General features: G+C 42.3%; 1 protein-coding gene across 2 annotated transcripts in view; it reads right to left on the bottom strand.

The window, feature by feature from the left end:
- Positions 1 to 1136: 1136 nt before the first annotated feature.
- LOC115651382 (E3 ubiquitin-protein ligase RNF213-like) overlaps positions 1137 to 14125 on the bottom strand; it is a 170080-nt gene continuing 157091 nt past the window's right edge. For both annotated transcript variants that reach the window (XM_030562298.1, XM_030562299.1), the window contains 7 exons: positions 13705 to 13873; positions 10053 to 10248; positions 8505 to 8582; positions 6437 to 6637; positions 5432 to 5521; positions 3799 to 3959; positions 1137 to 2376 (listed from right to left, as the gene is read on the bottom strand). In XM_030562298.1, the coding sequence (XP_030418158.1) occupies positions 2205 to 2376; positions 3799 to 3959; positions 5432 to 5521; positions 6437 to 6637; positions 8505 to 8582; positions 10053 to 10248; positions 13705 to 13873 (1067 nt within the window). In that variant the 3' untranslated portion in view covers positions 1137 to 2204. The remainder of the gene's footprint in view (positions 2377 to 3798; positions 3960 to 5431; positions 5522 to 6436; positions 6638 to 8504; positions 8583 to 10052; positions 10249 to 13704; positions 13874 to 14125) is intronic.

Raw genomic sequence — 14125 nt, 5'->3', positions numbered from 1 at the left:
CTGACATTCTGGTTAAGTTGACTAGGAGTTGGGTCAAACTAAACAGAAATAAGCCACTCTTACACTGAAATGAGAGTACTCACACAGGATTTTCAACTAGTTTAACTAAACAGTATAATGAAGCCAGTGGAAGTTGGAAAGCAAACTTGGCCTGAAATCACTTTTAAAATCAATTTAGTTAATTTACTGTAAAAATGTCTGGACATCTCACATTATATCACACTGATGGACACTGGCCTTGTTTTGGTTCAGCCTAAACGTTTTTCCCAGCTGGTTTAAGATGAACTGATATAACACAAATTTATATCAACGGAAGAGCTCAGCCTTAAACTGATTTAAATTAAACTGGTCCAGTTTCTTTGTGTGGGTGTAATGTGCCCTAGTGGCAATGGATTGAATCTTTGATTATATAGAGAGCTAAAAGCAGGAGCCTTTCCCATGTGAGCTAAAAGGCCTCTGTTAGCCAAACGCAGAAGCAGGCTCATTGATCTAGCTGGTTCAACCACTGGCAGGAGGGAGACAGAGGGCATACTGTATAAGGGGGGGTTATATAGAGAAGGCTTAAAAAGCAGAACTGAGAAATCTTTGATACTTGTTTTTTTCATTGAAAAATCCAGATTCATTGAACCAAGAATGGGAATTTCCTGACTAAAAATAAACAAAAAACAAAAATGTTGAGAAAAATGTTTTGTCAAGACATTTTGTTTGGAGATTTTCTAAACGAAAAAATTGTTTTCTGGTGCAAAGTTAACTTTTTGTTTCAGAACTGAGGCTGGTTAGATTAAAAGCAAAAGGTTAAAAAGAGAGAAAATGAAATATTGCAAAGTTAACAAAATGAAATGTTTCAATTGACCCAAAATGGGAAAACAAGGTTTTTTTAGTGTGCAAATATTTTGGGGATTTTGTCTTCTTGTCCTGATTCAAGATGGGGGAAACATTTTAAATATCTTTTGAAAATATTAACAGAATGGGCGACCACTATTAAGAGGATTCCTATTCCAATTCATTTCACTAGAATGGAAAGATAATTTTCTCCCAGATGCACACACATATAAGAGTGCACAGACACAGATAGGGTTCGCTTGCGCATTCTCACTTTCACCAAGTCTTCAAACCTAGTAATAACTAGAAGAATGTGACACTTTCTTGTTCCATAGTTTATTGAGAGGCACAGGGAAATGTCTGCATTGAAAGCTAGGCAGAAAACTAGAGATGCAAATATATTTCCTAACACTTCATTTTTCATTAGCTGCAAAGCACTGAGCAGAGACCCACAGATTGTAAGGCCAGAAGGGACCACTGAGATCACAGATTCTGTAATACGGTGCATGCCATGACACTGCCCGAAAGAACTGGGGATGATTCCATCTGCTAAAGCATAAGAGCTAGAATACAATGGAGGGTGATTCAGACCAAGTCTGAGAATCCCTGGCTGAGATGATTCATCAAGACTTTAAAAATTAGGGGCCTAATGCTCTGTTATCCATGGGGTCATCTCCTCCACTTTGCACTTTGTGTTATTCTTGCGCCAAGAGAAGGCAACGTGGCTGCAAAGGACCTTTCTGATTTGTTGGCATTTTACACGCGCTTTGCTCAGGCACAAATGACTGCAGGAATGGCCAGGCTGAGAACCAGCCTCGCTGACTCCAGTGGTTACTGCTCAGTGCAAGGCACGGCCAACAATCGGAAGTTGTGCTGCAGATGCCACAGCACTTTATGTAACAGATCAGTATCATTTCTCCCATTTTACTGAACAGAACACAGGTCTCCTGAGTCCCACCTCCCTGCTCTAGCCCCTGGGTTCCAGTGCTTCCTCTTACAGATCAGTGCACTTACAGAGGTATCGCTTACTCCCCTTCTCTAGACTGGTAGCGTTAAAGCACCACATGTTGACAAGGCCATAATGGCACAAGAATCATGCCTACAATTTGTAGTTCCCAGTGGGTGAAATTCACCCGCTTGCAGAAAGCAACATGCATAGCAACACTCGCATAGCTGGTCATGCCCATAACATCTCAACTCAAATGCCCAGGCCTAGGCACCGCTTCAATCTGATTGAAGGCTTATTTTGATTCAAGTGATGCATCAGCCTGGTGATTTGACGAGACTCACTCAAGGAAACTCCTCTTCCTAAATCACTGTGGACTACAGGCTGGGTGTAGTAATTGGTTTTGGTATCCACTGGAAACAATTCAAGGACCCATTCACTCTTGGACGGAGCAGCGAGCGTATGTTTTGTTGATTAGCACAGCAGTTTTCCACACTGAAATGACGTTCTTCAGCTGAAGGTCTCGGCTCACAGCGCTGGTCAGATTCACAATGTAATTTTCTTCTTTTTTCTCGTTTTCTAAATATTCTTGAAAGGTCTCCACTATCCTGTTCATAAAAGAAAACCGATTTGTAAATGTACAGGACACTGGTTCACAAAGACTAAGTGCTAATTCTGACAGGTGCACCCGATTTCTTGAGTTCCCTTTTCACACTGTTGGTCACTTCAGCAGATATAACAATGGGTATTTTTCTGCAGCAAGTTTTGACTTTTTTCAAAAAATGAACACCCACCCCCCCAAAAAAACCCAAACCCTGAAAATGGTTTGGTTTTCAGCAACTAAAAAGTAAACATTTTCAGCTTAACACTGCTGAAAAGTGAAATGTTGATGACTCAAATAAATGAAAAAAATCTCAAAATTTTTGATTTTCTGAACCAATTTTTTTTGAGGAAGGCAGATACTTCCTGAGAAAATTTACATTTACTCCAAAACTCAATTTTTCATTTGAAAAAGCCCTGCGTGTAAAGTTTCTAAAGCCTCAACTGGGGAAGATTCAAGAATTGTCAGACAAGAGGTAACATTTCCTCCCATCAATTTTTAAGCAGAACGGTGTGCTCTTAAACAGCAGTGGGTGAAATTATCCAGTACTGGACACAACTCTGGGGAAGAAAATGAAGCATTAAAGGGTCATAAGGAATAGAAGATACCAAAACTCCAGCTGTTACCTAAAGAATGAGAGTTAATATCCCTGCTGGAATTTTTATCAATAACAATGGATGTTCTTATGATCCATAGACATGCCTAATCCGTTCTTAAGTCTCACTAAATTCTCAGCCTCAATGACTTCATGTGGCAGTGAGTTCCACAAGCTAATCACAAGCCATGTACAAAACTATTCCCTCTGACCAGTTTTGAATTTCCCATCTTTCAATTCCATTGAACATCCCTTTGTTCTTGTGTTATGGGACTGGAAGAACAGATGCCTCCTGATCTTCCTTCTCTAGACCAGTCAGTATTTTATAGACCATTATTAAATCTCCTCTTTTCCTACGTAACAATTTCAGTCTGTTCAGTCTCTCTTCATAAGAGCTTTTCCACACACCTGATCATTCTCATTGCCCTTCTTTAAGCCCCTCTAGTTCTGCAGTATGGAAAATCTGAGAATCTCTAGCCTATATTATTAGCAACTGCAGGTTATCTAATTCTAGAAGACTGGGAGATCAATGGAAAATGACCTTTTATATGTGATATGATTTGACCTTTCCCTTTTAATACAGCATACAAGTAATATACAGGCCATTTTAAGATGCTGGGTTTCTTCCCCAACAATTGCCTTGATCTTTTAATCTGCATTTAAAAAAAACCAACCAAACAAACATATCCACAAAGGCTCTTAAATCAACAGGGAATAATTTTTAAAGTGGTTTGTGCCTGCTCCAAATTAAAAGTAAAAAAAAAAAATTATCTGGATCTAAATGTTTGTACAGAGCCCTTCGAATATTCACAGACAAGAGAAATATGTCATTACCCCCAACTGTTTTTGTAGCTTTCCAATGCCACTGTGATCATTTCGTGTAGCTCAATGATAAAAAACTCAATATTGACCGTGGACAATGCGGTTGTCAGCTCCTCCCTCTCCTGGTCAGCCAGCTCGTCATGGTAGCCCTTGTCTATCAGGAAGAAGGGATTCTGAAATGAGAAGCACAGTGTCAGTGGTGGCAACTGCAGAGGTGCTGCAGAAGTGGCTGGATGCCCCATGAACGGAGCAGCTGAGGATGTGCCTAGTGTCCTTATTTGACTCAGAGCAGGTGTAGCCCGGTGACGCTTGCTTCTGTCCTACATATAGGGGGTGCTCCCAGGGTGGGATGGAGCAGGTGGCTCTCCAGGTGACCTCAGGCCAGTGCTGCGGCCCCTGTAGCCAGCACAACGTTCAAAGCTTTTATTGACCAATATATGCTGGGCTAATGTCTATCAATCTATGATCCATCCATCCATCTCATATTATCAATAATGATACCACAATGCATTAAACACACAGTATCAATAGAACATTAGATTGTAGATACATTTCTAGCAGTTACCTGGTCTGAATTGGTCTGTGTCTTTTTATAATCCTGTTCACTCGTGCTAAGTATCCCATAACACTTTGCAAAGCTGAAGTCAGCTTTGGAATTAGAAAATAAGAAACTTGCCAAAGGCAAAATACATTAATGTTGTGCCCAGTACAAGCTGGACCAGTACTATCCAAAACAAAGTAAGGGAAGATACAGAACAACAAGTTAAGGAACTGACACAAGCTGGTGGGCTGGATTTTATGACATATAAAGCATTTTGTAACTTGTAAACCATCCTATAAATACTGCTTGCTGAAACATGTAACCGGCAGCACATCTTCTGTGTAAAGTGGATTTCACAACAGCAGCACAGGACGGATTCACGGAAACGGCTATATTACAAAGCCTTTCTTCAGTACTATGCTATTATTATCATTGTTGGTGTTTTTGTAGCCATGTTGGTTCCAGGATATTAGAGAGATGAGTGGGTAAGGTATTCTCACTGGACCAATGTCTGTTGGTCAAATCTCCCCCAGAGATTCCTGCCTCTGGTACAATAACTCCTGGTTGAGCTAGAGTGGAGCATTGAGAAAGGAACGACACATCTCGATTTATAAACTCCAAGTGATGGAGCCTGACAGCAGCAGAGGAAGGACTACACAGCAAGTGAGCAGAGAAGACTGGTCATAACTAGAGCTGGTGGGGAAATGTTGGGATTTTTTCCTGCACAAAAGTTTGACTTTTAATCAGAAAACAAAAGAGTAACTAAAATAATTGTGTCTGTGCCGTGCAGCATGACATTTGATAGTGAGATGGCCCTAGGGCCAGGCAGGTGCCTTTTGCTGTGTTCATGGAACTCTGTTTAGATCTGGTGGAGTTACATGCAATTGAAAATCACCCATTTCACAGTGCAGCTGGCTTTCAGCAACATGTCCAGAAGAGGAATTGGTTTTCAGCTGGAAAGTTTTTGTGCTTTACTTTTTTCAGCAAAGTCAAAATTTTCTGTGAAAAGCTTCAGTTTCTCAAAAACCCAATTTTCTGATTACAAGTTTTCAGTCTAGTCACAGCCCCATCCCAGGCACTCACTGGGGTGGATTCCTCCATTACCTGGTTCATTTGTACAAGTAGCGCTGATCTCTTTGCTGACAGGATCTGCCACAGAGACAGGATGTGCTTCAGCTTGGTTTGTGGGACAACCTGGGATGAAACAACACAGACAGAGATTTACCCAGAAAACCTTAACATTGATATTTAAATCCTCATCACGGAAGTGAGCACATTCTATATGTGTTTCACAGTTGCTTTGCTACTGCCAAAGTTTTGAAGAATGTCAAACCACTGAGCTGGTGGGAATCACTGGCTAAGCACCTGGAACCAGAGTTTGCTGAAGAGCAAAAACAGCTTTTGACATCCTTTTGTAGGCACAGAGAGAATATTTTCTTTGTTTCAGTTTATTCAGCTAGTTCAGTTCAATGAATAGGTCATTGAGTAGAACGGTAAAGCTCTGGTTTGAAAAGTTGGGATCCTGCTGGCACCTGCAGGCATTTTCAGAGACTGTGCCCATGTGGATTATTCATTAGTATGACTGTGCCCATGTGGATTATTCATTAGTATTACTTATTTGTATTGCAGTAGTGTCAAAAGGCACCAGTCACCATGTGCTGAGATGTAATAAAGAGACAATGCATGTCTCCAGATGAAAACAGGGTAATCTTTTCAGAAGTGTCTAAATGATCTGGGGCTATGGAGGAGCTGAAAAACTTGCAGAGGTAGGAGGCAGGTGAGCTGAATTCCTGCAGAATGTTTCAGTTTAATCAAATGAAAGGTTTTGTGGAAAATTTCAACCTGAAAATTGATGTTTTTGTTTCCATTTTGGGGTTAAACCTAAAAGTTTTCATTTTTTTTGATGGAAAGTTGAAATTTTCCATGGAAAGCAAAAATATTCATTTAGTCAAAACTATAATTTTTTGCTCAAACAATAGTTTTTGAAAGAAACTGTACTCTATGTTTATATATTCAGAATGTATAGTAGAAAGCATGAAAACAAAAAATACTTATTATAGAGAGCTTCATTGTCATTACCATGAATTCAAACCAAAGTTAATCTCTTACTGGTAAGTCTCTGAACTGCTTTGCATTAGCATCCATCTTCAGATCATTTCTGACATACTCAGTCAGGAGCCGCTCCGGGTTCCCCCCAGTCACGGCCAGGAACTCCGCAGCCACTTTCAGGGTGGAGAGTGCTCTGGAAATGTCGCTCACTGAACCAGCCTCTTCCATGATGTGTTTCATCAGACTCACGCTCAATGGTTCCTATGGATAGCAACAGGACACAAAAGGCTGTCTGTAGGATTTCCACATCCAATTCCCATTACAATCAATGGCATCCAAATCTGCTTAGAAAGGCAACTTAGAAAAACTCAGTCTTAAGTGTTTCCACACTGGTGTTATATGATCCAAGAGATTGTATACAATGTGTGAAGAAGATACGAGGAATTTTGTTAGAGATGCCGTATATAAGACAAATGAATATTAGATTAATAGATTCTAAGGCCAGAAGTGACTGCTGTGATGGTCTAGTGAGTCTGACCTCCTGTGTAACACAAGCCACAGAATTTCCCGAAAAGAATTCCTGTTTGAAGTATAACAGGTCTTTTAGAAAAGCATCCAATCTTGATTTAAAAATTGCTAGTGAGGGAGAATCCACCACAGCCCTCAGTAAATTATTCCAATGGCTAATTACTTTATATCCTGTCTAACTTCAACTTCCAGCCACAAGATCACAGTATACCTTTGTCTACTAGATTGAAAAGCTCTTTATTATCAAATATTTGTTCCCTATGTTGGTACTTAAAGGCTGTGATCAAGTCACCTCATCCTTAAGCTGTGCTAATAATGCCAGGTTAATAATACACAAATACTCTTACTAAGTATTTTCTCTCATTCTGATAGTTAAGATTGTAAGGTTAGGTGACACTCCAAGCAAAACTCCTACAGAATGTAAGTGCTATACGTTTGATGATTTTGCTATATAATTCAAGTGAGAATTCGATTCCTGCTTGGCATTCTCGGGGAAGGTGACAAAAACTATAGAAAGGGGATCATTCTCTGTGAAACTGGAAAGGTTTAGAGATCAGTTTCGATGGAATCATACTACAGAGACCTTTGGTTTCATCAGAACTAAATTCTATGGGACTTTACCAGAAGGGAACATGAGTATTGCGAGACGGGATCAACGCCAGGCCCGTCTAGTACAGTCACCTGTCTCTGACAACACCCAATCCAGATGGCACAGAGGAAGGTATAGGAACCCCTCTCCCCCTGTACCGGATGGGTGATAATCTGCCCCCATGCTAGACCCCATCTGGACTCTGATAGTAAGAGACCGCCTCAAACTCTAGAGTGGGAGGTTTACAAAATTTTTGTCATCACTAGTTATAGCTAACTGTGGATATTTTTGTGATCTACAGAAATGCCCAATCCGGTCTGGAATCCTGCTAACTTCTTGGCCTCAGTGACTTCTTGTGGCAGTGAGTTCCACAGGATAGCCACGTATTATGGGAAAAAATACGTCCTTTGGTCAGTTTTGAATTTGTCACCTTTTAATTTAATTGAAAATCCTCTTGTTCTTGTGTCATGAGACAGGGAGAACAAGTGCCCCCCCCAAGTGGCTCTTCTCTAAATAACTATTTTATTATAGGAATTCTTTCAAAATGTGTTTGAACCAATAATGAGAGCATTACATCCGTGTCATTCAGAAATAAAATCAGGGCAGCCAATGGAGTAAAACTGTTGTGAACCTGACGAACAAGGGAAGAGAACGAGGCCCCTGACTCCAAGTGGCCAAGGAATTGTACCAAAAAGGTGCTTTTTAGTGGCTAAAGTTAGAGCTGAATGTTTCACTTGGCTCATCATGGGCCTGATCCTGGCCTACTCTAAGGCCACTTTGTGCTGCACCGATGTCTCAAGCTGACCATCCAAATCCTGAAGGTGCCCAAAAATGAGTGGGGAGTTTAGTGAACAGTGCCCTTAATGGGCGAATGGACATACTGTGGGTTTTGGATATTTACCCAACCTTCTGACCGTATAGTGGCTATGAAAGCTGTTTACAGTGGGGGAAAGAGAGAGGATTATCTGAGTCTGGAGCTGGGGGAAAACCCAGGGTTGTTTTTGATCTCACCTGGCGCACTTGTTCCCTAACGTTCGCTTTCGTGGAGTGCAGAGTCTTCACATTGTTCAGCGCAATGGACGGAATTGTCTGAAAAGGAAAACGTTAGTGATTAGTAACTGGTTTATAAAGCACAACATGTTCAATACAGAAAAAAATCCTGAAGCACACTCCAAAGGTTAAAGCAACATTTTCAAAAGCATCTAAGCGATTTAGAAACCTACAGCCCATTTTGAAAAGTATCTTAGGCTCTTAAGGCTGGATTTTTAAAGGTGCCTAGTGTGATTTTAAAAAATCATCTATTGAAATCAATGGGAGTTCAGGCTAAAGTGTTCAGAATTGCCTAAGTGACATAGGAATGTAAGTACCATTTTCAAAGATCATTTAATCACTTGGGTGCCCATATCCCATTGTTTTGCAGTGGGACTTAGGCATCTAACCTGCTCAGGTGCTTTTGAAAATTCCAGTAGGCCCCTAGATGCCTAAATAATTTCAAAAAACAAGGAGTCCGGTGGCACCTCAAGGACTAACAGATTTATTTGGGCATAAGCTTTCCTGGGTAAAAAACCCACTTCTTCAGATGCAAGATTTTTCTAGCCACAAAAGCTTATGCCCAAATAAATCCATTAGTCTTTAAGTGCCACTGGACTTCTCATTGTTTTTGTGGATACAGATTAACACAGCTACCCCTCTGAGAAATCGTTTAAAAAATCTGGCCCCTAGGAGCACAAGTCAATGGGATTTAGACTCCTAAGCAGACCTGGGAGGGAGATAGTTTTGCTATCCTCTGAGAAGCTGGTAGTTCAAAACCTTCTCTCTTCCAAATTGAGATGGGAACTCAAAATCTCGAACATTTTCACAAACAGAAAAATGTTTTGCTTTGGGTCAATGGAAATGTTTTGGTTTGATAATTTCAAAAATGTTTAATTTTCATTTTGACCTCTTTTACTTTTATTTTTAAAATTTAAACTAATAAATAACTATAATTTCAAGACACACCATTGTTTCAAACCAGAAATCAAACGAGAAAACGAGGGTTTTTTATATTTCCAAAACATTTCTCTAATTTTCCTTTTTAGTTAAATGAACAATTTGTCAAAATCAGCATGTTCCCAGGGGAAGGTTTGGTCCTGATGAACCTGGCATTTTCCAACAACAACAAAACTGTGTCAACAAATTCCCAACCAGCTCTGCTCCTAAGTCCCTTGTGGAAATGGGTCCTAGGCTCCTAAGTCACCTAGGCATGTTTGAACATTTTAACCTAAGTCTAAACACAGTGGGGCTCATTTGCCAATGCATTACCCCCAATTTACACCACTGTAACCCCACCGTAACCAATGGTGCTAAACAGGTGTAAATCTGGAAAAGGCCACAGTGGATCAGGTCTTTCACCTCGCATCACCATTTCCACCTGTGCATCCTGATTTGATTGTGGTTTGCTCAGGTGTGAATGACTCACACAGGTGCCAGGCCGCAGAGCAGCAAGCACTGAGAATAAAATCCTGGGTGCACTGAAGTCTACGGCAGAGCGCCACCTCCATGATTTCATCCTGAACTCACCTGGGCTTTCACGACGGGCTTCCCGCTGATGAAGCGGTGAATCACTTGCTTCTGCAAAGTCAGGAAGTTATAGTGGGTGGTTTTGGTTCCATCTTCCTCTAGCACATACTGGAAATTTGACAGCGCCATGGTGATCAAGTCGCTCTCGGTAACTCTTAACACAGTGGCGTGCTTCACCTCTTCCGCTGAAATAGACCTGGAGAGAAGGGAAGAACAATGTGAGGGGTCATCTTCTTTACTGCCAAAGAAATCTAAGATGAAACAAGCCTTGGTGGGCCATTTAGCCCATCTCTCCAGCCTTGTGCTCAGGTGCCAATTCTTGGGAGTCTCATGATATTAGTGATTCCAGCTCCTGGAGTCATGGGAGAAAAGCAGCTCCCATTTTTAAAAAAGGGACGTTTCCCACCCTGGTAGTTGCAAGGAAAAGCTTGAAATCTTGACCTTAGGAGGCAAATAAAAGCACCTCCACCTTTATTATTTTTGGTCCTTTGACCCAAGAAAATTAGCTAGCATTTAGGGCCTTGTGGGACTGTTTCCATTAAGAGGAGAAATGGATGATACAGGTCAGGTATTTCTTTGGTGCAACCCTACTTTATTACAGGATGCACATGAAGTCCTGGTTCCTTGAACACAGCAGGAACACACACAAGCAGGAGGTGGGTCCCTGGCTCACCATTTCTAAGTCTGGAGGCTCTCTGTCTCTGGGCCATGCTCACCACTGCTTCTCTAGTTTTCTACTGACTTTCTTCTCCTGTCTTTCTTCTTCTCACACATAGACATGGTTTGAAAAACAATCCACTAGCCTTTTACACTTGAAATCAGCCTCAGGGAAACCCCTCATCCCACATGGCTTACTTTCTGATTGGCCTTGCCATGTGGTCTAGTGCCTTGGGTGGGGGCTTCCATTGTTTCCACCTATCATTACACACAGGGGTAGTAAATCGCTCCTTCAATTCAGCCTGAAATAAAGATGCTTCACACACTCATCAGCTTTAAGGAAGTCAGTGATTGAATATAGATCAGAGACCCATTTGATGCCATCGTCTAGCATAATAGTATATTTTAAAAATCTTGTGTCTTTTGAAAAAAACAACAAGGAGTCCAGTGGCACCGTAAAGACTAACAGATGAATTTGGGCATAAGCTTTCGTGGGTAAAAAACCTCACATCTTGCATCTGAAGAAGTGGTTTTTTACCCACAAAAGCTTATGCCCAAATACATCTGTTAGTCTTTAAGGTGCCACTGGACTCCTTGTTGTTTTTGTGAATACAGACTAACATGGCTACCCTCTGATACTGGTGTCTTTTGAGGCAATCTTGTGATTTCTGGGGGGCGGACTCATGTTCTTTTTCATGCGTGGCAGAGCTGCTCACAGTGAGCCAAACGCTACTCTCCGTCACATCAGCACAATAGCTACACGGGAGTCAGTGGAGGAAGAGGCCATAGCTGCTCTGAATGATGCGCTACTCGGCTGATTTCTTGCCACATGCCTTTCTATTCACCTCCTGGAGTTGGGAAGCTCGGGAAGCACATTTCCAGGCTTTCCCTCCCAGACACGAAGGCCAGAGACCGACAGGGAAGCTGAGACTGGCAGTAAAACAGGGACAGTTGGCAGCACAGCCATCCAGAGAGAGGAGACAACAAGGGGAAAGCAAAGAAAGACTCTGCAATCTCCAGCACTGAAGGCCTTCGCTGTGTGAGCTAAAGGACCAAAGGTCAATTTTACAAAGGTCTTTGGGCACCTATAGATAATAAGTAGTAATAACCTCTAGCTCTTAAAGCTAAGTACCATTATCCCCATTTTACAGTTAGGAAGACTGAGACACAGTGAAAGGCAATTGACTTGCCCAACATCACTCAGCAGAGCCAGAATTAGAACACAGGTCTTCTGTGTCCACTAGCCTATAGTACCTCCCGTTGCATCTACTGAAAACAACAGGAGTTTGGAGCCTAACCTGCCTTGGCACTTTGGAAAAATCCCACAAGGTGCCTCTTTGCATCTTCAAGTGCAAAACACCTTTGTAAATCTGGCCCTAAGAGTTTCAACCTGCCCCATTAAAGCCAATGGGAGTTTTGCTCTTGTGGTTATACCAGCTGAACTGAAATCAAGCGCTTCTTGGCCTTTTGGCTAAGACCAAGTGCACCAGTTGATCTGAAGTCGGTTTAAAAAAATCAAGTGTAGCTGCACTGGTGCAAACCCCTGTGTGGACGGACCTATATCAGTTTACAGCTGGCTTGTATGGGTTGGGCTAACCCGGTATATCAACATATTTTGTACCAATTTTGCTATTTTTTGGGTTGTGTGTAATTTTTTTAGCTAAATAGATTAATTGGTCCACCCCCCAGCCAAGTGCATTTGTACCAGTATAAAGATGCTTACACCACTATAACTTATTACCCTAAATATATGGGAAAACTACACTGCTGTCAACATCTTCATACTGGTACAGCTGTGATCACACTCTGGGTTATATGCCGCTGAATGTCTGTAAAAAGGCAGTTCCCTGTTGGGACCATAAGCATCTTGCTGTGCTCCTTGGTCCTTCCTTACAGAAACATGGAAAGTTACCCTGGGGTCAGTATGGAGTTGATTGTTGTTAGGGCAGGGTCGGATTCTGATCTCAGCTATCCTAAGGTAAGTCTGGGACCAGGGTGCTGGGTGCTGAAAGCTATTGAACAAAACTGTAAACCCCGTAGATTATGGAAACTACTTTAAGCCAGGGGTGCTGCAGGACCCCCTGCACCCGTAGTTCCAGCACCCCTGTCTGGGACACTAAAATAAGACCAAATCAACTTTACACGCCATCTGAGAAGACCTTGATATAGCTTCACCCTAACTGCCTCATTGCACAAGGTCATAAGAGTTATGTTTTCTTCTTGGAGAAGTCTGACCTGGCCCTCCTCAGATAGATGGCTGTACATCCAGAGGTGAAAGTAAGTCAGTACACTCCGATGTATTGGCAAGAGCCAGTACGCCATGCCGGACTGCATCGGCTTCTGTGGCAGGAATTCAAAAGGCTCTGCAGGGAGCCCCGAGCCCTTTAAATCTCAGCCCACAGCTCCAGCGGCCGGGCTGGGGCCGGCATTTAAAGCGCTCCTGTGAGCTTCCCACTGTGGCGGGAAGCCTGGAAGAGCCCTTTAAATCCTGGCCCCGGCCCGCTGCAGCAGCTGGGCAGTGAACTCGGAGGAGCCCTTTAAATCCTGCCCACAGCTTTGGCAGCCAGGCTGGGGCCAGCATTTAAAGGGCCCAGAGCTCCATGGCAACTGGAGCCGCGGGCCCTTTAGTTCACCCTGGAGGCTACCAGCCACCTCTGCAGCTGGGAGCCTCCTGGGTAATTTAAAGGTCTGGGACTCCCAGCCACAGCTGGTGCCCCAGGGCCTTTAAATCTTGAGGCCATGCCTCTTCTGGATGAGGCCACGCCTCTTCCAGATGAAGTCACACACCCCCAGGACTCTGGCCGTACGGATAAGTACTTTCACCCCTGTGTACATCAGGAGTAACATCATTGACATCAGTGGAGCTATGCCTGCTTTATGCCACCTGAAGTGAGATGAGCCTCAAGATCTGTTTTAAGATGAATTGTTGATTTATGGGTAACTAAAGTTACTTAGACAAAGTGGTTCACCCCTAGGGGTGAGGCTTGAAAGATACCTTTGCTTTTCCTTAGTGAGTTTAGCAGCTGTGTCAATACAGCTGTTCTGGAGCCGTATTAAGAATTTTGTAACAATGGAAGTTATGGATGGAGTGGTTGGCAGGAGGTCCAGGATATCAGTGTCAGCGCTGATCTCCTTGCACCACAGTTCCTCAGGGATACTGATTTCTGTAACAAAGCAGAGAATCTTTCACGTTGTGTGCACAGAATCACAGGAACCAGGGTATCAAGTGGCAGGCGGGGAAAGAAACGGTTTTCACAAAATAATTCTCCACATTTTTCATGCCGTCTTTTTGTCAAAATTTCAAACTGAATCTAAACAAACAAAATTCAACCAACTGGCTGGAAAAAAACAGCAAATGTTTTATGAGAAAAGAAGTTGTGAAAAACTTGCAACAGTTAGAAAAAAATTAAAAGTCA

Source organism: Gopherus evgoodei, chromosome 4 (genome assembly GCF_007399415.2).
Source record: "Gopherus evgoodei ecotype Sinaloan lineage chromosome 4, rGopEvg1_v1.p, whole genome shotgun sequence".
NCBI lineage: Eukaryota > Metazoa > Chordata > Testudines > Testudinidae > Gopherus > Gopherus evgoodei.
Note: the sequence above shows the minus strand (reverse complement) of the source record. Positions and strands in the feature narration are given on the sequence as shown.